The following is a 25,894-nucleotide window of genomic DNA, read 5'->3' on the forward strand; positions in this document are numbered from 1 at the left end:
TAAAACATATATTTTGTAGTTTGTGGAGATACTAAAAATGTTTGGACTATAGCAATGAATGTGTTATTGCTTTAAAGTTCTTTCAAAATGTTCATTAATGTTATTAAACTATGTCATTCCTTTATGTTAATAAAATAAGGAAAACATCAACTGGAAACAAATGTTTTTAAAAAGAAAATAACCTCTTTTAGAGAGCGATTATTTTCCTCTTAATAACTTATGAATGCTAGATTTAAAAAAAAAACAGATGAATATTCTCTCTCCAGCTCCATTCCCCCAAAACACGTACACACACCCGAGAAAGAATCCTGGTTAAGTGAATGTCTAGATCAGCTAGACTTTATATTCTAATGATAATCTTTAGATCTCGTGTTTTAAATTCTTGAATAAAGAAATATGTTTTGGCATGATTATAAAGGGAAGCGTGGTCGAGAGGCCAAGAAGGGGGCTCGAGGTTCGACACCCGACTCGGGCAGAGTTGTGTTTACTGAGAGCCTAAAGGCAGCACGGAAAACCAACTCCTAGATACCCCCCTCCCCACTGGTCCACAAATGAGATTGGACCAAAAGCGCCCTGAGCATGCTATAAGCATGAAAGTAGCGCTATATAAAAGCTATAATAATAAAATAATAAATGACTCTTGTCATTGAATAAACGAAGCATTAGCGCTTAGCTTAACCAAATGTAGGCCACAATAGGACGAAATGTAAACAATAAATGAATTTTGTATTCAATATTTTCTTTAATATTAATAAAAAAAAATAATGACGATTTTTTTTGTGGGAATTCGGACTTTGCGGAACAAAATAAAAGAGCCAATGAGAAACAGCGTAACATGCCAGTTTTAATTTATTTTTTTATGTTTTAGCGGGACGGTTCCGCTTAATGCGGAACGGTAGGCTCATTTGCAAGTAGCACATAAAAATGCACCACATCTAGTAGAAAAAAACAACAACGTTGGAATGCCTGAAAACATATAATTTTGATCTCTTACTCTCTTAAAAAATTAGATCTACCATAACAGCATGTCTGAAAATGGATGAAGTTTTTAAGACTAATTATTAAGAGCTAAAAAACATTTTCTAATCAACACGGGTAAATCGCGTGCGTTCGAGGCGTAAAATCCTTCTTTGTCTCTGTAATTTAAAACAAAATAATGTGCTGGATGTACAGATAGGATGCGCAAAAACCTGTTTTGAAGTCGTCTTTCCTTTAGTATAGTTCCATGGTTAGAACTTTGAATTATATTTCTGTAACAAAACGAAGTTACAAATAGATTTATTGAACAAAATGCATCACTTACAAATGATCTTTTTTTTTTTAAATATTATTTTTCGAAAAAATATTTTTTTTAGTGCGATCATCAAAGCCTAAATCTAAATCTGTGGTGCAGTGGCGTCAATAGGATAGTTGTCACCCGGTGCGGTAAGATCAGTTCGTTGATTGCTGTTACACAACGTTAAAATGAGTATAGATTATGTTTGTGTCTCTGATATTTTATCGTTAATTATTACATATATTAACACCTAAGATTTTTTAATTACAAACAAATTAATCATAGCTGAACAAGCTTTCCTTAGTAAATTTTAAAGAACTCCTAACGGAAACTTTTTAACATTATAGTGCTAGTTTCCTGAAGACGACTACTTGAAAAAAATGCAACTTTATGAAAAGTATAATGATCGGTACAAATACTTGAAAAGGAATTATTTTTTAATCTTAACTTTTAAAAGTTTACAATAAATTTAGAAAATAAAAACCTAAATTTCCTTTTCAGGATTTCAACTTTGAAAACTTATAAATAACTTTAAACTCAATATATTTTGTGACTTCGTTTTCCATGGACGGAAATGCTTGATTTCAAATTCGATTTCAAAAGTTATTGATATTTGTTAATTAACTTTAGTTTTGAAAAGCTTCTTTCACATGACGCTACGTAGGCATGCCATCTGCCACGTAAACGTATTTGGCAAGAAACAGTTAAAGGCTTCAATCTAAGGCTGGTAGAGATTCGTTGACGTCCTTCAAAACTTGGCTGCCTGTAGATGTCTTCTAGTTCACATATCTTGTAGTCTGGCTCAGTATAAAAGAGATTGATGCACTCAGCATTGACCTCTTGTTCTCTATTTGATTAGTGAATCCGGAATCTTAAGATTACTTTCCTGATGTGTTCTTATTGTTAAAAAGTTTCTGTTGCAATCACATGCTCGTTTGATTTGACAAAAGTGATGTCAATAACAATTTGAGCTAACTTGTCATATGTTTCGTAGAGTAAATGAAGTGCTCTAGCTTTGCCACCACTTTGCCAATAATTAACACTTTTATTCGAAGGTACTCTTGTGTTGTGTTGACTTTTTCCTCAGTAAATCTCCCAACAAGAAAGTAAAGCAATGAAATGTATGCTTGTATTCACAGACATCTGTCTTTGCGCTGCTCCTCTAGTGTTTGTATTTTTAGAGCGACGGCAAATAGTTTCGCCGTCACACTTTCATAAAATCTTTCTTTCATGGATCTAACATCAACACCAGAGATATGTTCATATGACACTCTATCATTTATTAAAATATCTCATCGATTGGTAAAAGCGGCAAAGAAAGAAAACATTTTTTCTAGAAAACTAGTATGTTAGAAGCATTTTGTCATTAAGAATTTAGACCAAATATCTAGAATAAATGGTGTACACATCCATTCAAGTTTCTGTTCTTCATTACTACTGCCTGCACTTCTTCGTGAATTCCTGACATTGTAGCTGCATGACCATGTCCTTGAGCTCATCATAGCAATCTCTTTCCAAGCGTTTTATATTATCAGAACTGCTAAAATCAGCTTTTGGTCCACTTCAAGAGGAATATCTCACAATATTTCAGTGATTTGAACATTACCATTGCTACTGTTAATATATTTTACAACTTCAGAGATCTATGTTAGGTGTGCTGTGATACAAGAGTACCATTGTACCTTGCAACATTTATGTCTCAGATAAGTATATCCCTTAAGTGATATGCTAAAACATTTAGAAACAAGCATTTATTGGTACAAGCATCGCTCCCTTGCAGTTTTATAAGTTATTATTTCAGCACTGGGTCATATTTGGATAATATTTCCACAATCCCAAGAAAAAACTCCATTATTTCTGTAAAGTCTTCTTCAATTTACCACCATATACCAACTTTTGCGATAGTAATCAAATCTATAAGTGCAAGATGTTCCTCTGTTTTCTCATCTATACGTCAATCATAGCAATGATTTCCTTGTCAATTGTTTTTGTAGCCTAAGTCGGCTGCTTAATTGTTACAATGTTCTTCACTCTTCTCGCGAGTTTCTCTTTGTGGACATGCCCACTATTTATCAAAAAAGCAAATCTTCCTATTGATTTTTCCCCATTAAGAATCATTTTATTCAACAATTCCTATGCTTTAGGATCTTGCTTCTGTCACATTTTTAAGTTGGTATTTATTTTTTATTTTTTTTGTGGAAAATTGCATTTCTTTCCGCTCGGGTGTCATCCCCCAAACGGGTGTCACCCCCAAACGGGTGTCACCCGGTGCGGACCGCATCCCTTAGTGACGCCACTGCTGTGGGGTATCTTATCTTTTCAAGGAACAAATTGGTTGTATTTGCAATGTAGTAAGGGCCTATTAACTCATATTAGAATATTTTTTAAGTAAAGCATTATTCAAAAAGGTTCTTGAAAATTAGATATTTTGAGTTAGTTTATTTGATAGACATCGTTCTGTTGATGTTTTATGCTGACCAAAACAGGCCTACCCTAACGCAAGAGGTCTCGCTTAACATGAAGATAATATTACGATAAATACACCTAATAAAGATATACTTACGCCACTTGTGCACGATTGTCAGTCACACTTCAGGATCGGCCATCGCCCCCAAGTTACTTTATTTTACCAAATTTGATCTGCCTTTTTTAATAGGATGAATAATGAGCGGAAAGATCTGAAAAGGAAACTACTAGGCTACTACTACTTATGCGTTTATACTGGTGGTTAGGGTTTGAAAAAAAATCGCCCCCCCCCCTCAAAAGTTCTGGATCCGCTAGTGCTGTAAATCCATTTCATTACAAAGACAGTGCTTTTTATATTTAGTCTCAATTTCTTTTGAAGACATTTACACTGCAATAAAATAACAACAAAGTTATTTGTCTTTTTTTTTTATTATTCCAAAAATAATTAAATAAAATAAAGACTAAAGATTCATACAAAATTAGTATAAGGCTTACAAAGATGATTAATAAGTTGTAGTCTGGAGACATATTTTCAGATTTTATAAAAAAGGAACAAGGCATATATCGCTGTAATTCTTCCAGCTTCCTCTATGAGAACTATAGCAAACCATAAATGTTGAACACTTGAATATCGTTATTTGTATGAACCAAAAAGAATCTGTATATATGGTATATGACAATTTTGGAAACTTAATTATTACGAAAAAGTCTTTTTACAATGTAAGGCTCAACTTTTTTAAAGCAGTAGATGAATATTTCATAACTGATTTCCTCCATGATAATCTACGAAATTAAGTTTTAATTTATGAATACCCCTTTAGTTCATAAAAAAACTAACAGTGAGGAATTGTAAACCAGTTTGCAGGATATTCTCTTACTCCATTATCCTGCTTGGTTCAGACAATTACATTTCTGGCTTTATTCTTGTGTAAGTATATTCTGCGAATAATTTATGAAATGAACTAGAATAAGGAACGAAATAGTAACAGACCATCGCGTCTTTCAAACGATTGCATTGCATTGTAGGCTTTTTGAATATGAAGCTGTTATATGTCATGCAGCGTTTAAAGTCATTTTCTTGAAATGCCGATGTAACTTGTCAAATTTAAGCAGTTGTTAAATTTCCAATCATCCGTGATATCTGGTAAAAAAAAAATTACAATTAGTTCAAAACTTTGAGCTTATCGGCAGGGGCGCCCGCAGGATTTTTAGCAGGGGCGGGGTGCAAGTTGCGACCTATGGCTTTAGTTGTACCTTAATTTTCTTATTACTTTCTATTACGCAAATTATTATTATTATTATTTTGCCTTATGTGATATTAAGAGCACTGTAAATGCTTGTTTTATGAAATTAAAAAAAAACAACTAAACAAGCGAACAAACTATTTACGTTGTTAAGTGTTTCAGTGCGGCCCGAGCCTCCCTACGGTCAAAAACAAACTAACTAAACGTTGACTATGTCTATCGAAACTGTCAATAACTTTACTGAAGGATTGCTTCTCGTCGCAATGGACAAGCTTGCGATGTACGCTTATCGTGCACAGTTCTAAGAGTCTTCTTCACGTTTCAGCTCTTGTATCGTTTTAGGAACCCTAACAAAAAGTCAGATTTTTTAGCCCAGTAGGCAGACGAACAGTTGTAAGATCACTGCTCTCCGGAAAGCTCTCCATCCACCTGTCCCCAAATTGCTATGGCTCTCCATCCATTTCGATCTGGTCAGTATAAAAAAGTGTCGATTGTTGACATGTGGGCAGCCCATCAATCACAAAATTATCACCCAGGCTTTCCCCCATCTCAAATTGCAAAAGGAAAAGATCGTCTCTCAAGACGCGGTCGACAATCAACTGCCGATTAGCTTATTTAGTTTATTACAGCAATAGCTTATCCTTGCAACTGTACTTCAGTGGAAGCACTGCTGGTTCTGTTTCTATTTCAAGAAGTTCATTGATTTGAAGGTGCAAAAGATTGGCTAAAATTATGCTACTCGGAATTCAGGGAGAAGGTTGGTGCACGTACATGGTCCGCATCAGTTCCTGATAAGCCTACACTAGTTTTGTGTGGTGTACATGTGGCAACCTTGCACCTCCCTGCTGTCGCTCATGGTAATCAGCAAGACATACTATGTATTGTTAGCGGCCCCCGAAAGGGGAAACGACGTTACTAGTTTTGAGTGGAATGTCTGTCCGTCCGTCCGTCCCGTTTAGATCTCGTAAACAAGAAAAGATAGTGAAAATCCAACATCATAATATTTTAGACCAGGCATGTCAAACACGGCGTTCGGGGGCCGCATGCGGCCCGCGACCACTTTACATGCGGCCCACTTGGCCACCTAAAAAATTATCAAAATACTGTTAAACTATTACGATGGAAAATAAGAGATGAAAAATAGTATTTGTTATACTGAACAACGAGAGTGAGTCTGCAATGAAAGCAAGCTACATCTTGTCAAACTTAATTGCAAGCCATAGCAAATGATTTAGTGAAAGAGATTTTATGAAGGAGTGTGTCGTTAAAGCCGTAGTAATTTGTCCAGAAAAGGGGAAAAGCATTCAAAGAAATAGCGTTAACTAGGAACACTGTGGCAGATAGAATAAATGACATGTCTTTTTGTCAGTCAACTTGCGTGAACGAATAAAGAACTAAATAGTTGATTTTAAATTCTTTTCATTGGCTCTTACAGTTCCAACATGTCATAAGACCAGTTTTGATCGCTCTCAATTTTACTCGTGCCCGTGGTTTAAATCCTCGATAATTTTCAATGTTTCTGTATGACATTGGACACGAATTGGATTGTGTTCCATACTACACAGAAGTCTGCTAGCTCTCATGTCATAAAGTATTGAAGATATTTTTTGCACTGAGTGAGGAAATTGTGTTGTTTTTGAACATGAAAGGTGAACCTGTTGAACATTTCCAAACTGACGAATGGGTTCGGGATTGGGCATTTGCAGTTGATCTTCAAAGTAAAGACAAAATTGTCACAACTGCGTTTGATCATGCTAAGTGCTTTCAAGCAAAATTACAACTGGGGATAAACAAAATATGAAGAGAAAATCTTGTTCATTTCTCAACGTGTCAGGAACTAAAAGATTTAAATAGCCTACGGCTACAACATTTGGTAAATATGTCTTACACCTGGAATCTTAGTAGATGCTTTCAATGACCATTTTCGTGACTTCGTTTCGTTTCATACGAGCAAGAATTTTCTTTTTTTTTAATCTCCATTCTCATTTGATTCCGAAAATGCTGCTGATAATGTGCAACTAGAACTGATAGAAAAGCAGTCAGATTCTTTGTTGAAATCGAAGTATATAGAATCGGCTGTGCCAAAATTTTACTGTTATTTACCCTGAACGGTACGTTGAATTGTGGAAATTTGCTGCCAGAATTCTAGCTATGTTTGCAAGCACTGATATCTGTGAGCAGTTCTTTTCCATAATTATCTGATCAAAATTTATCATCAGTGATGAAAGTGTCAGTGGCAAACAAACTTCAACATGACATTAATAAACGTGTATCCCAGAAACGATGTCAACAATCAGGACAAAGAAAATAATGCCTAATCATAGTAATTTTAAATTTTCAAATCGTACTACAAATTTAGCTAACTAAGTGACAAGTATGCCATTAATTATTCTATTCTATTGTATTGTTTCTAATTTAAATAAAACTAGTAGGCTGTTGTGTAACTGATTTTTTTTTGGCCCCTCAGGCCATAGTAAGATTTTTATGTGGCCCATACATCTTAATGAGTTTGACATGCCCGTTTTAGACCATTCAAAGTTCTGATGCAACGGCTACTTTTTTTCTTCTCTGAAAGCGAAAAATCTAATTTTTTAAATCACTTATGCAAGCAGTTTTTTCATAAAAATACACCACTTTTACAACTATTCACTATTAATAGTAACAAACACTGGAGCACTTAAGTAGGGGAGATATAAATTTGCCATGCATTTCTAACACAATTATGCAAATGATTTTAGATTTTTTATCAAAACTTTTTTTTTACAAATGTATCCTACGTTATATAAGTTCTGTCATACTAACTACTACATTTACACACAAAAAATGTTTTTAAAAAGAGAAAAAATCTATTTTGTATACTTTTAAGTTGGACATAATTTAAAACAACAACTAATAAGTAGTTTTTCATATTATCGCGTGAACCGCAGTGCTACATTATAGATATAGAACACTTAACTAAAGGAATTTTTTTTAAAATTTCTGTATTATTTAAAATGGGTACAGATATTGCGGTTAAAACCAAAGTGGATGGTTTTTGACAAGATTACAAAGACAGTTTGTATGGAAACACAAACTCAAAATCGGCCCTCGAATGGGCGCACCCAGTCAGGTAAATAGGCAGGTTTCAATATTTCCCGAAAGAAAATCAGAATGAAATTCTATCAAAGGCAAATGACAAAGAAGAATAGAGAAAGAAGGTTGACATATCTTGTGTTGTACCCCAACGGTCCAGCAGACCAAGGGATATGTGAAAGTGAAGGTTACGTTCGACGTGAGCTTGGCCTAACTAATGTCTTATACTGATTACCTAATTGATTTAATTGTTCTGTAAAGTGTCAAACTCTTATTCAAAGCCTGAAGAAACAAGATTACAAAGAGTGTTTATGTTGCAACACAAACTCAGAGGCGGCCCCCGTGGGAGACGGATCCCCTGTCGGATCCGCATATTCGCAAGGAATATTCAAGACGTGATTTTGTTTCATTGTTAAAAGTAATAATGTTTCAAAGATTCATATGGCGTTGTAAAATTTTTTTTTAAATGTAAAAATCTCCCGCTGGTAGACGGAGGATGGCATCAAGCAGGGTATGAAACCGAGACCGTAGAGATAATCTGTCCTGCGCGCTAACCGCACTACCAGGCATTGCTCTTAACCTAATGACAAACTGGTTACAAACTAATAGCCTATTATTGATAATATACCTACACATTACGGAATGACAACTACCGGATATGTACAATAAGTCAGAAGAGAGATTTTAGATAATCTTTTGGTATTGAGCATTTTAATTAAATGGAGCTAGAATGAGGATGTGGATCTACCTAATCTACCTCATCTATACGAGCAGCTTGTCGAGTGTTAATAGACATTGGTGCACCGAGTGAGATCTTTAAGCATTTCATTTAAAGAATTAACTCCATATGACGTCAAATGAGAAAAAAAATTCCATTACGTCACACGTCTTAGTTAGACTAAAAAATGTCTTCTATACGAGCAGTTTCTCGAGGGTTCATAGACATTGATGCACCGAGTTTTTTTTTAGCATTTCATTTGATGGGCTAGTTAGACTATATATATATATAAATAAATAAATAAATATATATATATATATATATATATATATATATAAGGATTAAAGACGCTTTTTTTGTTTTGTCTGTCAGTCTGTCTGTCCGTCATGTTAATAGCGAGAAAAAAAGACTATAAGCTATTGAAAATCTGATTAAAATTTAATTTCCCTTCCGAAACATCGCATTAGTTTTAAGTTTCTATAATAGATTGTTCCGGATGTTTATAGATTTATAGTGAGAGGAAATAAGAATTCCAGATTAATCCAATACCGTTTATTAAATTTGTGGGATGGTCTGTTATGAAAATTAGATGTACCATAGCCTTATGGAGAGATTTTCAAACCATACTTTGGTGTTAGGAAGTTGTTTTCCTTAAAAATCGGAACATAATATTAACGATAATTAGAATTTCTAACGTTTTAGCTAGAAAGTTAAATGTAGTGTAAGAGAGAAGTGCGATTTTACATAAATAGAATTTAAATATTTTTCATACAAAATCCTGAACAACCAATTTCGTAAATGAGAAGATTATTTGGTTTATTTATTAGAAGAGGGATTTCCAAAATTTATTAGCGTTATTAGATTTTTAATATAAAATTCGAATCATTTTTAGCGACGATTTATAAGAAAATTAAGGTAATGTAGGTCGATTTCTTTTTCGAAACAAAATCCGGAACATTCTTTACTGATTAAACAACTTTTATTATGTTTCGGCAAGAAAATTAAATGTAAAATATGTCTAAAAAGTGATTTTCAATAATCGTTTCCAGTAAATTACTTTCTTATTTTAAAATCCTAAACAACTTATTGTCGATATTTTTGAAAAAAATAAAGTCATTTGACATAAATTTGTTTTAAGTTAAAAATCTGGAACAATCGATATTGATAAACTATAGTGACGTAGTGTCAAAGAATATAAGTGTAATATTAGTCAATAATGCGATTTCAAACAATCATTTGACATAATTTATTTTTTATAAAACAATATCCGGAACAACTTTATAGTTAATAAAATATAAATCAGTATAGATATTTTTATTTAGCATTTATATGCTATTTACATTAAAAACCGGAACAATGTATTAAAGATCATATGTTTATTGCAAAGTTTAAGCATGGAAATAAAATCTAATATAAGTTAGAAGAGCAAACAAATATTCGTTGGAATTTATTTGTTTTTCATAAAACATCCGGAACAATCTATTATAAATACTTAAAACTATTGCAATATTCCTGAATGAAAAATTTAAGGTTAAATAGTCTTTAGTGTTATTTGTTAATCTAATCGTGACGGATAGACCGACCAACAGACAAAACGCACAAAAATAAGCTTCTTTTATTTAGATGGGGGCACTAAACAAAAAATAAATAAAATCTGATTTTTTAAAAATGTTTAAGGAATTTATTTAGCACCACAACATGTTGCGACGTTACGCTACTGCACGAAAGTCGCTGCACAAAAAGTCCACTTTAAAAAATATGCGTGATATTTACATACAAAGTGCATTTTTAGCCTTTATAAACAAACAGAAATGTTTTCTTTTAATTTTAGCAGCTAGATGACCAGAAAAAAACTCCTTTAACTATTATTTATATTTGTTGTAAACATTTCTTGTACATTATATAAATATATTTGACTTAGTGATACTGAAAATACACAAAAACTGTCCATCGTTGTTAGCATATTGTTACATTGCCTCCCTTACATTAACGTAATTGTTTTAGAATTGGTGTATTTTTATGAAAAAATCACTTGCATAATTAATTTTATCAATTAAACAGTTTGCTTTTAGAATACCAAAGGTAGCCGTTGCACCTAAACTTTTCAAGCCGCATTTAAAATAATATTTTTCATATCTCTTCTAGTTTTCGAGATCTGAGTGGGACAGACTGACAGAAGGACATTTTGCACAAACCTAATAGCGGCTTTTTCCCCTTACGGGTGCCGCTAAAAAAAGATTTCCGCAAAAAAAAAAATCTCCCCCTTCCTTTAGTTCAGTGTTATATATGTTGTGTTGTGCATTGCAGTTCTCGCAATAATATGAAAAACTACTTATTAATTGATGTTTTTAAATACATTTATATGCACATTAAATAGATTTTTTCTCTTTAAAAAGAAAACGTGAACATTTTTTTTGGTAAATGTAGTAGTTATATGACTAAACTTAACTTAGCAATACAATTGTAAAAGAATTTTTTTTTTGCAAAGAATCTTAAACTGTTTTGCATAAATGTGTTGAAAATATGGCAAATAGGCATTCCCTTACTAAATAGCCTCCAGTGTTTGTTACTATTAATAGTTGTAAAAATGGTGTATATATATTTTTATATGATTTTAGAAATTAGTTTTTGTTTGTTTTTAGAAATGAAAAAAAAAAGCCGTTGCGTCAGAACTTTGAAAGTTCTAAAATATCATGATGTCGGATTTTCAATATCTTTTCTAGTTTATCTAAACGGGACGGACGGACGGGGAGACAGACCACACAAAACTAATATCATATATTCCCCTTTTAGGGGCCGCTAAAAAAGTTCATGATTTTAATGTCCACATCTAATTGCAAATACACTTGAGTTTCCAATGAAATCAAACGATTTAACTTATCTAAAAAGCTAAAATAATTTTGCATTTCAAGTCTTTTACATCAACTGTAAACATAAATGGCATGTAATCAACATCAAAAACTCAGTTTAAGTCTCAATACTGTTTCTGACTTAAATGACCTAACTAACTGCATTAGTCCTGAAGCATAAGGTTGACCTTGGCAAAGGATATAGTAAACAGAACATGCAGCTGCTTGTGTCTTTTGGCCCTTCTGTTCAATCGTTTATCTTTTATTTACTTTCAGATCTGCTTCCCTCTAGGCTTCCTTTGCTACGCTGCAATCCTGTGTTGTATTTTTCTGGTTTCGTCTACGTTTGGCATTTCTCCTCTCGTCGATCTGTTTCCATGTTCTGTCTTGTATCCACCTTTCCTTGTATGAACCTCACCTCCTTCCGATGACTTCCTCAGCACACTCAATAGTAGTATTTTATGGAGGACCTCAGAGTAGTGGACACCGACTGAGAAGAGGCTGCTAATGTTGCCGCCCAATGCACGGGAAGATCTAAATCTAAGTAGTCTTACCATTAGCTCACACTTTAGTTAGGGTCATAGCAACAATTCAAAAACTCAAAAAGGTTACAAATTTAAGACAGTTTGTGTGGAAACAAACTCAAAATTGACCCCCAAAGTGGTCCACCCAGTCAGGTAAAAAGGCAGGTATCAATATTTTCAGAAAGAACATCAGAATTAAATTCGATCAAAGACGAATGACAGAGAGAATGGAGAAAGAAGGTGACAGATCTTGTGTGGTGCCCCAGCGGTCTATTAAAGCTATAGTATTTTATGGATCTAGGCTTTTTTTACAATGTTGACATGAGAAAATATCGAAATGATTTAGATATAGATCTAATTTTAAGAAGTACACTTTGCACAGATAGTTTTTTACTTTGACACATGAAAATACAAAATATAGTCTATTGATTTCATTATTTAATTAACCTTCAAATTTGTATTTCAAAAACATTTTTACATAAATTCCTTCCATATATCTGCGAAGTCAGAACGTCCTGACTTACTTATAATACCATTCATTTAACAAATCGGGTAAACCCGTTTTAATTGTACTTTATATCCTATTCATCTATCGCTCCTTTCGTTTTTAATAGATATGTATGTATCGGCTTCGGGTAAACCCATTTTCGCAAAACTAAATTTATTTTCGTAGCGAAAGAGAAAAACTTGAAAGGATCATTAGCTACGTTTTTTTGTATGTATGTAGCTAAGTTGCTAAGAGGTCTAAATGCGCATAAGTAAATCTTAAAGAAAAAAATAAATTGAAAATAAAGACTTAAAATTAAACCGAATCGGTAACTGTAGCTCGTCTTCTTGAATGTAACTGTAGGCTTAAATGCTTTTAAAAAAACACATTGGAAAGTAAATTGCATTATGTAAGTAGTTTATTAGTTTAATAATATGCCTTTATAATGCGCGATATTATAACCTCTGACGTTAATTTCATTCGTATAACTACGCGGCCCAAGTAATGGTGCGCGCGAACTATTGAAAAGTGTGTCGATGCGGCAAAAGCTATTCACATTTAGAGCGAACGATTTTATGTAAAAAAAAAATGGTTTGTAAACTCAAATTTTAAATGTGCATCAAATTATAAAATGAATAGACACTTATTTGAATGTTCATGTGTAAAATAACAAAATTATGTTTTCTTGAATGAGAGCTAATTTAGGTCTAGAGATTTTCACCCCTGCGCGTGCGTGGCCTCTCCTTTTAGACACAGCATGTAAAAGGGATTAGATTTATAAGATACAATACTTTCATAGAGTTGGGCAACTTTTTTTTGAGGGTCTTACGTTAGTTTTAGGGCTACAATACATACACCACGGTCTAAGTTAGTACCCAAGGAACATTTCTGCCAAGTTTTATCAAGGTTGGTGAAACGGTTTTGATTTCTATGCGGGGACATACATACATACATACGCCTTACTTTCTACTTTATATATTATATATATATAAATATATAATTAAATATAAATATATATGTATATATATATATATATATATATATATATATATATATATATATAGATAGATAGATAGATAGATAGATAGATAGATAGATAGATAGATAGATAGATAGATAGATAGATAGATAGATAGATAGACAGACAGACAGACGACAGATAGATAGATATAGATAGAAAGAGAGAGAGAGAATCTCAGATAAATCAAATACCGGTAATTACATTTTTGGGATGCTCTACTATAAAAATTATATCTACCATAGCCTCATGGAGAGATTTTCATACCATACTTTGGTGTTAGGAAGTTGTTTTCCTTAAAAATCCGGAACATAATATTAAGATAAAAATAGATCTTGTTACGTTTAAGCAAGAAAATTAAATTTTTAGTATAAGATAAAAGTGCGATTTAAAATAAATAGAGTTAAAATGGTTTTTACAAAAATCCGGAACAACCAATTTTTGTAAATGAGAAGATTATTTGTTTTATTTGTTAGAAGAGGGATTTCAAACAGTTATTTGGCGTTAGTGGAGTTTTCTAATAAAATTCGGAACAATTTTGGCGACGATTTCTAAGATTATTATTGTTATGTAGGTCGATTTTTTTTTCAAAACTAAATCTGGAACATTCTTTACCGATTAAAAAACTTTTTCTATGTTTCAGCAAAAAAATTTAACAAACTTAATATCGGCTTTTCCCCTTACGGGGGCCACTAAAAGTGATTTTCAATAATCGTTGTTAGTAAATTACTTTCTTATTTTAAAATCCTGAACAACCTATTGTCGATACTTTTGAAAAAAAAAGTCATTTGACATACACTTGTTTTAAGTTGAAAATACGGAACGATTTGATATCGATAATTAAACTATAGTAAAGTATTGTCAAAGAATATAAGTGTAATGTAAGTCAATGATGCGATTCCAAACAATAATTTCACATAATTTATTTTTTATATAACAATTTCTGGAACAACTTTATAGTTAATGAAATATAAGCACGTATGGAGATTTTCATTTAGCATTTATATGCTATTTACATCAAAAAACCGGAACAAAATATGATTGATCAAGTGTTTTGCAACCTTTAAGCATGGAAATTAAATATGATATAAGATAGAAGAGCAAACAGACATTCGACTACATTGATTTGTTTTCACAAAACCATCCGGAACAATCTGTTATAGATACTTAAAACTATAGAGATGATTCTAAAGGAACATTAAAGGTTAAATCAGATTTTCAATTGCTTTTAATGTTATTTTTTTTATCAAAACGTGACAAACAGACCGACCAACAGATAAAATGCACAAAAATAAGAGGCTTTTATCCTAATGGGGCACTAAACAAAAAATAAATAAAATCTGCTTATTTAAACATTTTTAAGGAATTAGTTTTGCGCCTTGGCTGGTTCCGACGTTACGTTACTGCACGAAAGTCGCAGTATAAAAAGTCCACTTTAAAAAAATGTGCGTGATATTTACATACAAAGTGCATTATTAGCCTTTATAAACAAACAGAAATGTTTTCTTTTAATTTTAGCAGCTAGTTGACCAGAAAAAACTTCTCTAACTATTATTTATATTTGTAGTAAACATTTCTTGTACATTTTGTAAATATTTTGTAAATATAATTAATTTTATAAATTAAACGGTTTGCTTTTAGAAAACCAAAAGTAACCGTTGCACCTAAACTTTTCAAGCCGCATCACATGGTGAAATAATATTTTTCATATCTCTTCTAGTTTTCGAAATCTGAGTGTGACAGGCGGACAGAAGGACATTTTGCACAAACCTAAGAGCGGCTTTCCCATTACGGGGGCCGCTAAAAATTAAAAAAAAAAATTTCCGTTGGCTAAGTGTTCGATAAGTGAGATAGTCAGATGCAGTTCACGCGATAATATCAAAATTACTTATTAATTGTTGTTTTAAATTATGTCCAAATTATATGCATACTAAATAGTTTTTTTTCTTCTTTAAAAAAAAGTAAACATTTTTTTTCGTGTAAATGTAGTAGTTAATATGGCAGAACTTACATAACTTAGCAATACAAACGTAAAAAAAAAATTGTTTTCACAAAAAATCAAAAAGTATTTGCATAAATGTGTTATAAAGTATGGCAAATGGATTGCCTCCATACAAAAGAGCCTTCAGTGTTTGTTACTATTAATAGTGAATAGTTGTAAAAGTGGTGTATTTTTATGAAAAAAACTGCTTGCATAAGTAATTTTAAAAATGAGATTTTTCGCTTTTAGAAAAGAAAAAAGTAGCCGTCGCATCAGAACTTTGAATGGACTAAAATATTATGATGTCAGATTTTCAATATCCTTTCTAGTTTACGAGATCTAAACGGGGCCGGACGGACAGACATTTCGCACACAACTAATAGCATCTTTTCCCCTTTCGGGGGCCGCTAAAAATTGGAATAATTTATTTTCGACCTGAAATTGGGCACATATTAGTATGACTAGTTAAGATGAATGTCGTGGCTCTGCCCTCTTTGTAACTATAACTTTTTTTTAAAGTAGTTTTAGACGTTATATGAATGCAGTTGATATTTTAGTAAACATTATGAAAGCACTGAATCTTTGCCTGGATACATCTCTTAATGGCACCCCTATACGTCACATTGTACAAACAATGGCTTGATCTTACCTGGCTTAGACAACTTTCAAAAAAGACAAAACTCTGTCTTCTTCTACTGCTTGTTGAAACGTTTTATAGTCCTAAGAAATATAGTAGGAATCAATTAATACATTGAAAAAAAGAATAAGTAAAACAGAAAATTTTTTAAAAATACTTTAGTTCGAATGTATAAATCTTTTCAGAGTCAGGGTAAACTATTCCTTGAGGTCTACTCTGCCTACGGCGAGCCCAAAGAACCTCAACGAATTAAGAGCACTGACGACACTTCTTAGTAATAACAACACTTGTTTACATCGGTCATCTTTGATTTCCTCTGTTTTTCCATCGTGTCCTTTGGTACACAATATCGCGCCAAATGACAGTGCGCAATGTAGAGTCATAACATTGCTAATAATTTATTAAACCTTTTTTCGAAATTCGAGTCCAGGTTTTTCCCGCCCATCTGTTTTTTTATTTTTGCCCATGGATTTGCAAACTGAAGGAGGAAAATTAAAATATACTTTTTAAACATAAAAAAAGACAACACCTTCTTTAGACATCTTATAGAGCAATTATTTAACTCTTAATAACTAATGAATGTTAATGTTTTACCCTTCCCAATTCCCCCCTCCCCACCACAAGCAAACAATCCTGGTTAAGCGAATTTATACATCTAATAGACTTTATTACTTTATTATATTCCAATGATAGGCCTTTAGATCTAGACGATACCATTGCCTTCCCAGTGTTGCCAATCAGTTAGTACTTCTTTTCTCAAAGATATACAACAGCTGTCACTTTTCTAGGAAAATCATTAGAATATTTTTCGACAGAAGTATCCACCTCCCACCCTTTTTTAACCCGACGAAGAGTCTTGCTGAGAAATTATAAAAAGTTTACTACTGTTCAGCTGAAACATATGGAATGCTAGCATTAATATTAATGTATATATTAAATAAGAATTAGTAAAACTGTTACAACGAAATTTCACGGCCTGCTCTCTCTTTCCCTTTTTATTTATTTTTTATTTTAATAAACGGGCCATGTTTTAACGATCAACCTAACATACATTTTAGACTGTGGACTAGTGTAACTGTTAGAATTCAATTTTACGGTCCGCTCTCTCTTTCTTTCTCTCTCTCTTTTTCGCTCTCTGGAATCCCCATTATGTTTATTTTTACCTACGCATCGTAATTTTTCCAACATAGACTTTTCACTTGATTTGGAAAAATGACAATAGGTATAGATTTATATTTTCAATGCTATTAGGATTTTTTTTTGACAGTGTTACAAACTACCATTACTTGCTCTCTACTCTCTCTCTCTCTCTCTCTCTCTAGAGAGAGAGAGAGAGAGAGAGAGAGAGAGGGAAAAAAAAGAAAGACTCTAGGTCTATCTCCTTAATGCTATTAGTATTGTTTTTGTTTTTTTATTTAGACCTCTTCTAAAAGGAAGTGGAAATGACTTAAGGCATATTACAAATAAGTAGACCATAGACTTAGAGATACTAGATCTAGACTGGACATGGAGATTTTTTAACATTACTAAAAATGTCGTGAAATTTTTTTTAAAAGTTGGAACAAGGCGTTGTTTTGTAAAGTAGTTATAAGAAGTAAAGTTATTGTTTTTTCAACCCTAACCTAATTAACATAAAATTAAATTTTTAGATTTAGTAATTGAACATCAAAAATAAAAGTACTCTCGTCTCATAATTATTATTTTGCAATTTTTAGATACATAATCTAGAAAGATTTAGGTAATTAATATATTTAAATGATTAAATAATGATGTTGATTAAAATCAACAGACATGAACTATTTCGATCTAGGATTTTTAAAACATTATCTCAGTGGAAATTAAATATGACCAAACCGAACCCCAACTTTAAAAAAATGGGTTCGATTCCCATCTCTAATATATATAACACATAGGTTAAATAAGAAATCGTCAAAGTGTCCATGAAAATCAACAAATTATTTAGAAAATGATTTATCGTATGCGTCATCTAGATTAAATAAGGAAGAATTGAGATGTAACGATACTTCCAATAATTGTACATGCCCAACTCATTTCACGACAAGTTAACGTCACCCTTCATCTTCTGTTTTTATGATGAAAGTCTTTGTTTGCAAGCATAAAGTAAACAAGCGAAAATAAAAATACTTTTTTAAAACAAATTTATCTAAGAGGAAAAACAAAATCACTTCAAATTTCTCTCAATACTCCAAGGTTTAACACCCTTTTTCTATATAAAACTAAATTAATTAATTAACACAAATGGATTAAATAATATTTTTTTTATTCGTTTATTGACTATGAATAATTGTGCAAAATTTCAACTGAATCCGAGAATAGGAAATGTGAGAAAAAAAAACGTGTAAAAAATGTTGTACTTGACAGGCAGAAAGACGAAGTGAGTTTTATAAATAAGCTTTGTGGAAGTCTAGCAAAAACGCTTAAATGACAGCCTAAAGTAAAAATCTGTGAACCAAATAAAAAAGTCTTATGTTTATGAAAATAAATTATTTTAATTCAATTATTCGAAAACTATTATACATTATAAACAAGAAAATACATATGAAAGTTCATAAACATAAGTATACAGTGTACTGTGCTATGGATAAAACAAAAAAACGAACCCCACAGTAAAAATCTTCATTAAAGATTTGTGGTGCTACAGCAGTTTCATTACCACATTTCAATCTCATCTCATCTTTTTTACTTGTGTCCTGTGCTATGTCAATTAGCTGATATGGAAGTTGCTTGGCTTTTAGCACCGTTTCAATGTGCCCCTGCTGTGTGTGCAGCTGAAAGATTAAGATAATATAACTCAATAGTCATGTATTCAACGTAACAGCACATAACTAGGAATAGGACGAAGAATAAAAGTATGTTCTTTATTGTATTTCTCGTTTCACATTTTACTAAATCTTTAGTGCCACGCCAACATGACTGGTTTTTATTTTTTTCCCCGAAAGTTGAGAAACGCCACTTTTCTTTAATTCTAATATACAGGTATATATATATGTACTGTGTGTGCATTTATGCATAGGGTTAGGGTTTGGAAAAAAATCCCCCCTCACTCCAAAGTTCTGGATCCGCTAGTGCTTCTAGACCAACTGTTCAACGTACTAATGTACACTCATTTCTAAGCAATTAGAGGAGTTGGACTGACACATGAAAATATATCATGGAATCCCTATAGTCACGAAATTATAAAAAAACAACAACACCAAAGCATTAGGGTTCATTAATATAAATTATTACAAATCAAACAAGAACGATAAAATAAAATGTTATTTTGGCACCCCTCAATTCAAGAAAAGATACTCTGAACCATAATTTACAAATACAAAAACAAAACCTAATAAAACCTAATAAAATACTCAGAAAGACACAAAGATAAATGCTAATTTCTTATTACATATGCCAGGACAAATTTATAGAAGTACTTCTTCTTCTTAGTGCTATTAGAGCATGGAATGGGTAGCACGAATCAGCCAGGAAAACCAATGGCGTAGAAAAGCTTAAGTCGCCGATTAACATGAATGACTAGATTGACGCATGAATTTTGAAGTAAGGTAAGTAATTTACAAGATCAGAATATTGAACAAATTAAGCCCGAAAAGCTTTCTGCCTTCCTCTTAAAGCCTATAATAGATTGGTTCTAGTCTAATCAGTGGCGTCACTAGGCGGTGCGGGGGTGTAGGCCGCACGGGGTGATACCAGCCAGACGGTGACACCTAAGTGGAAAAAAAATGCACTTTGCAAAAGTAGATTTAAAAAAAATGAACAGTAGCTAGGCGACCAAACATGCCTCGCAGACGTTTTATAAATAGATCTTCATTTTGTTAGAATTTTTACTTTCTGATGAAAAATAATTGCAAACAAGTTTTTTTTCTTGAAATGATCTGGAACAAAAAGGTATATTAAGATGTGAAGACTAATTTTACAAATTCCTGCTAAGTTTCAGTCCACTTTAAAGAATAGAGTTCTCGTAACAGACTGCATTTGAACAAGTTCACCACAATGACGAATGCAGCAATGGGACCGCCTTAGTTTCCATACAGCATGAAATTGTAGCGGAGGCGCGGTGACTGAGAGATAAAGCGCTTGACTTCCAAACCGAAGTTCCGGGTTCGAATCTCGGTGAATACTAGGTTTTTAATTTCGGGAGCTTTTGCGCCTCTGAGTTGACCCAGATTTAATGGGTACCTGACATTAGTTGTAGAAAAGTAATGGTGGTTGGTCGTTGTGCTTCACTTCAGATAACACATGACAACCTCGTCAACCGTGTCCACTGAAACAGATGATTTTTACATCATCTGCCCAAAAGACCGCAAGGTCTGAAAGCGAACTATGAAATAGTAGCGCAAAGTTGTAATTGTCCAAACATCCTGCCTTGTCATTTGCACCAACACAGCAGGGGCATCATCATAATCCTGGCATTTTGCGCAATTCGAGCAACAACTGCATCATCGTGGTCTTCAATATCACCGTAGTTTTGAAACTCTTTGTCGATAGATTAAATTCTTTTTAATTTTCTATCTGTTGAAATTCCACGCATCCAACAGTTGGTTTCTGTTCGTAATTCTCATAGGTCATATTAAATGGAAGTTTGGTATTTATACGCAGACTTCAATTACTTATTCCAGTGTACTCTGGAGGAACATAGGGTTGCAACCACACTTCTCCACCGAGCTCGATTCTAAGCAAATTTTTCCATCAGTTCCCATGTAATGTCAATATCATAAATTTCGTTGATAATCGACGGCTTCCGCGTTTCCCTAACCCTAACCCTTACACATATATGTTATGATTTGCTTCTGTAATTTACGATTCGGTTCTAATAAAATATTTGTCCGATTAACCGTTGATCCAATTATTCGGATTAGAATGTATTAATCAAGCAAAAAATGACATTATTTACCTATTTTTTAAGAGAGACGTTAACAATAATATTGATTTAATAGGTTCTTTTGAAGTCTTCTATTTTCTTTTGTCAGGACAATTTTTGAATGGTGGGTTTTGAAGTAGTTTAATGTCTTTCTTATGACAGTTTTGCCCAGGACAGTTTTGAGGGCTGATTTTTGAAACAGTTTAATGTCTTGCTCAGGAAATTTTTTGAGGGCTGATTTTTGAAGCAGTTTAATATCTTGCTCAAAACAGTTTTGAGGGCTGATTTTTTAAGTTTAATGTCTTGCTCAGGTCAGTTTTGAGGGCTGATTTTTGAAGCAGTTTAATGTCTTGCTCAGGACAGTTTTGAGGGCTGATTTTTGAAGCAGTTTAATGTCTTGCTTAGGACGGTTTTCGAAAGCAATTTTAAGTCTTATGACTGTTTTAGAATTGCTTTTTTTTTAAATATTGAAGAGATATTTTGTAGCTTCAAACCCTGCTGAAGAAGGGTTTAAAACTCAAAACCCCTTTGACTACGTTCATAGATTTTTTAGTGTGCAATTAGCTTTTTTTTATATTGAAGGGGGTATTTTTTAGCATCAAACTCCGCTCAAAGGGGGGTTTAAACTCAAATTCCTTTAGAATTTTGAGCGTGTAATTTGCTTTTTTATATTGAAGAGGGGGATTTTAGCTATAAACCCCGCTGGAGGGGGGCTTAAACACAAAACCACTCTTGGCTACGCTCATAGAATCTGATGACTGATGTATGGATAGTCTTATATTGATGAGGGGGTTTTATCGTAAATTTCGGAGGGGGTTTTAAAATCAAAATTTTTCCAAGCTATGCTCTTGGAGTTTGGGGATTGTCGTTTGCATTCTTTTTTTTTTGCTTTTGTTTCATAGAAGAGTGTGATTTGACTGCAAAACCCCCAGGTAGGGGGTTTTAAACTCAAAACCCCCCTTGGCTGCTCTGGGGCAAGTGAAGGTTTAGTATTAAAATATCACCTAAAATAAATTGAATCAAAGCAAAAAATCAGTCACTAAATTTCGATCCCACCTCGGGGGGGGGGGGGGGGATATCATTTCGGGGTGGAGGGGAGTTGAACCCCAATCCCCCCCCTATCACCTGGCAATGGAACTGAGTGAGCACGAGCAATCTTGCTGTAACTGTACATTTTTTGGAGTGGGGATACGATTGAGATTATAAATATTTCGTAGTTTTTATTTTCTGATAAAAAATAGAAAGTAGCAAGTTCTGTCTTTTTATAGCGGCCCCCGAAAAGGGAAAAGACGCTATAAGTTTTGTGTGAAATGTCTGTCCGTCTGTCCGTCCGTCCCGTTTAGATCTCGTAAACTAGAAAAGATAGTGGAAATCCGACATCACAATATTTTAGACCATTCAAAGTTCTGATGCAAGGGCTAATTTAAATTTTTAAAATCACTTATGCAATCAGTTTTTTTTAAGAGAAAAAGCTATTTAGTATGCATTATAAGCTAGACCTAATGTAAAACGAATAGTAATTATGTAAACTGAATTTCATAATTTATATCTTGATATAAAGTAAAGTTGTCAATTTTTTATTTTTTTTTTTGACGATTCGAATAAGAGATTGAGCCTTTACAAAACAATTACATCAATTATAACACTTCAGTTAGGCCAGGGAAGGCGCGGTAGCTGAGCGGTAAAGCGCTTAGCTTCCGACCCGGGGTCCCGAGTTCGAATCCTGGTGAAGATTGGGATTTTCAACTTCGGAATCCTTGTGCGCCTCTGAGTCCACCCAGCTCTAATGGGTACCTGACATCAGTTGGGGAAAAGTAAAGGCATTTGGCCGTTGTGCTGGCTACATGACACCCTCGTTAACCGTAGGCCACAAAAATAGATGAGCTTTACATCATCTGCCCTATAGATCACAAGGTCTGAAAGCGGAACTAATAAGGCCAGGTTCACATCTAACTTTGCATTCACTTGTACCTATCCTTTGATCTGCTGGACCGTTGGGGCACTACACAAGATCTGTCAACCTTCTTTCTCCATTCTTATCTCTCATTTGTCTTTGATATAATTTCATTCGGATGTTCTTTCTGAAAATATTGAAGCCTGCCTGGGTGTACCACTTCGGGGGCCGATGTTGAGTTTGTGTTTCCACACAAACTGTCTTTGTAACCTTGTTTTTACTTGCATTGAACAGCGAATCCATAAAGTGGACTATGGTGCTACAAGTCAACGACCGTCTACAACACGTACCCATCGGGGCTTATGAGTTTGTTTAATAGGTATAGAAATATCTGTTAGTGAGTGACTATAATATTAATAGGTTTGGGAAATTAATATGGTCAGTGTCACACTTTGAAGTTAGCCAGTGGAGTCACCCTCCACTCAACTTTTCCCAAAAGAGGTCTCAGTTAAAATTATCGTTTGTTTGTTATTTTTATTAAACCATAAATCAGTGAACGGCTAGGTCAGTGGTCGCCAAACTCGTTAGCCGAAAGATCAGAGAAAAAAATAGTAGGCTATAAAATGTTTGTTGTTTTTTTACAAGCTGAAATTTCGCTAAATTATTTCTTTTAGCTGACAACACAAGAATAAAAAAAAACAATTTTGCTAAATTATATCTTTTAGCTGACAACAAAAGAATAAAAAAATAAAACAACAACAATTAGTTACTTAACTATTGGTATTTAATTATTTTGTTTGGTGGCTCGAACAAGGAAAAGAAATGGTACTTGACTGGGGGTGGTATAAGCTAAATTTTTCTCCTTTATAGGTCACGCTTCAGAGTAAGTTTGAAAAAAACACAGATAAGTATACAATCTTCAACTTTCATACACAACTCACTAGCAGAGTGGTTAGAATGTCGGTTTTAGGAGGCTTGAGTCATGAGTTCGAATTCAGGTCGTTTCTTTTTCTTTCTCCTTCCTCCCCCCATTATCCCAACTGATTCAGATAAATGACAGGATCATAGTGTAGCGAGGAAGTTAAAAGTTAACGCTAAAACAATTGGTTCAAATATTTCTAATTGCAGATATAGGGCATATTATTGTTGGTCTAGATCTATTACAAACTTAATTACATGACTGATCCAAACTAATTGATACAACTACAATTCGTATAAGCTTTGTTGTTTTTTTTTAAAGTAGCGGCTCCCGAAAGGGGAATAGACGCTATTAGGTTTGTGTAGTCTGTCTGGTGTCTGTCCGTCCGTCACGTTTAAATCTCGTAAACTAGAAAAGATATTGAAAATCCGACATTATGATATTGTAGACCTTTCAAAGTTCTGATGTAATGACTACATTTTTCTTTTCCGAAAGCGAAAATTGTAATTTTTAAAATCAATTAAGTAAGCATTTTTATCATAAAAATACACCATTTTTACAACTATTCACTATTAATAGTAACAATCACTGGAGGTTATTTAGTATATATATATATATCTGTAAGACTTACTACTAAGCTTACATGAGCTGAACCTAATACAAAACCAATATAAGATCTAAAACATACGTGCCATTGTAATATCATTTACTCTGTATACATGTCAAATATTTTACATTTGATTACCTGTCAGATATCTTACATTTGATTACCTGTCAGATATTTTACAGTTGATTGCATTTCAGATATTTTACATTTGATTACCTGTCAGATATTTTACATTTGATTACCTGTCAGATATTATACATTTGATTACCTTAAGATATTTTTATTTTGTATACTTGTAAAATATTTAACATTGTAACATGTAAAACCTTTTACTTCTATTACCATGTAAGATTTTTTACTTTTACGGCATGTAAGATATTTTACTTTTCATACATATAAGATCTGCTATTGAGCAAACATTATTTTTCTTCAAATGCAGCTCATTTAGTTATAAGGTTTATTTTCACTATAACTAACTGTACAAAGCTTCACAAAAAGTAAGGTAAGAAAGAAAAAACACACACTGTGTTCATCATACACAGCAGCCTAAGATTCCCTGAATAAGCTGGACTTAAAATGCACTAAATGAATGAAAATAGTATGAGGAGAAAAAAACACTTACCTCTTTTTTAAATGTAACAGAAGTTATATAAACTATTATGGTCATGGCGAAAATAAAGTGCAATTGATCAAATTTGGAATTAAAAATAAGTATCAATGTGTTGTTTCTCTTTTTTTCTTTCTCTACCTTTTCATTACAAACAATATTTCGTGTAAGCTTGGATTGCTCACACATCAGCACACGATGCTCATCCAGCGCACACCAGTACTGTAAACATTCTTCAAATAGTATTTAAAGCGTCAAGTGATACGTCCAATCGTATCAGTTCGGCTTTAGGCAGCAGAAAAAACTGTTGATTTTTCCATGTGTACATCTTAATATCTGGCATCCTTATGAAAATGTCAGTCGTACACTGCATCTTTCCTAACCATAACAATACAGAAGTAACAGAATACCTAGTGTCTTGTGGCATTCAAGCTAGGTAACATGAAAAATTAAGCAACCAGCAAACTCTAGTCTACAAAGCAGGCCTACTTTTTGGAACTCACTAAATCAAGGAGGGACTGGAAAGAAGCTATTGTCACTTCTCTTTTTAAAAAGAAGATAAATCTGATCCAGCACATAATACGTGGCAATATAGTAAGCCACTTAAAAAAACACGATGTTCTTACTCCATACCATGGTTAATAGGTCAAATTGATGATTTTTCAATAGGCTTAGATAGTAATGAGAAAATCGTACCTTCTCTAATGACAAGTATA

The 25,894-nt window shown here is 33.2% G+C and overlaps 1 protein-coding gene across 2 annotated transcripts in view; it reads right to left on the reverse strand.

The window, feature by feature from the left end:
- Window positions 1–4,746: 4,746 nt before the first annotated feature.
- LOC106067027 (SH3 domain-binding glutamic acid-rich-like protein 3) overlaps window positions 4,747–25,894 on the reverse strand; it is a 53,700-nt gene continuing 32,552 nt past the window's right edge. The window contains exons 2-4 of one of the 2 annotated variants that reach the window (XM_056009076.1): window positions 18,894–19,061; window positions 16,285–16,355; window positions 4,747–4,883 (exon numbers count right to left, since the gene is read on the reverse strand). In XM_056009076.1, the coding sequence (XP_055865051.1) occupies window positions 16,290–16,355; window positions 18,894–19,061 (234 nt within the window). In that variant the 3' untranslated portion in view covers window positions 4,747–4,883; window positions 16,285–16,289. Of the gene's footprint in view, window positions 4,884–16,284; window positions 16,356–18,893; window positions 19,062–25,193; window positions 25,685–25,894 lie in introns of those variants that run through there. The other variant, XR_008774538.1, reaches the window with a different exon arrangement.

Source organism: Biomphalaria glabrata, chromosome 13 (assembly GCF_947242115.1).
Source record: "Biomphalaria glabrata chromosome 13, xgBioGlab47.1, whole genome shotgun sequence".
NCBI lineage: Eukaryota > Metazoa > Mollusca > Gastropoda > Planorbidae > Biomphalaria > Biomphalaria glabrata.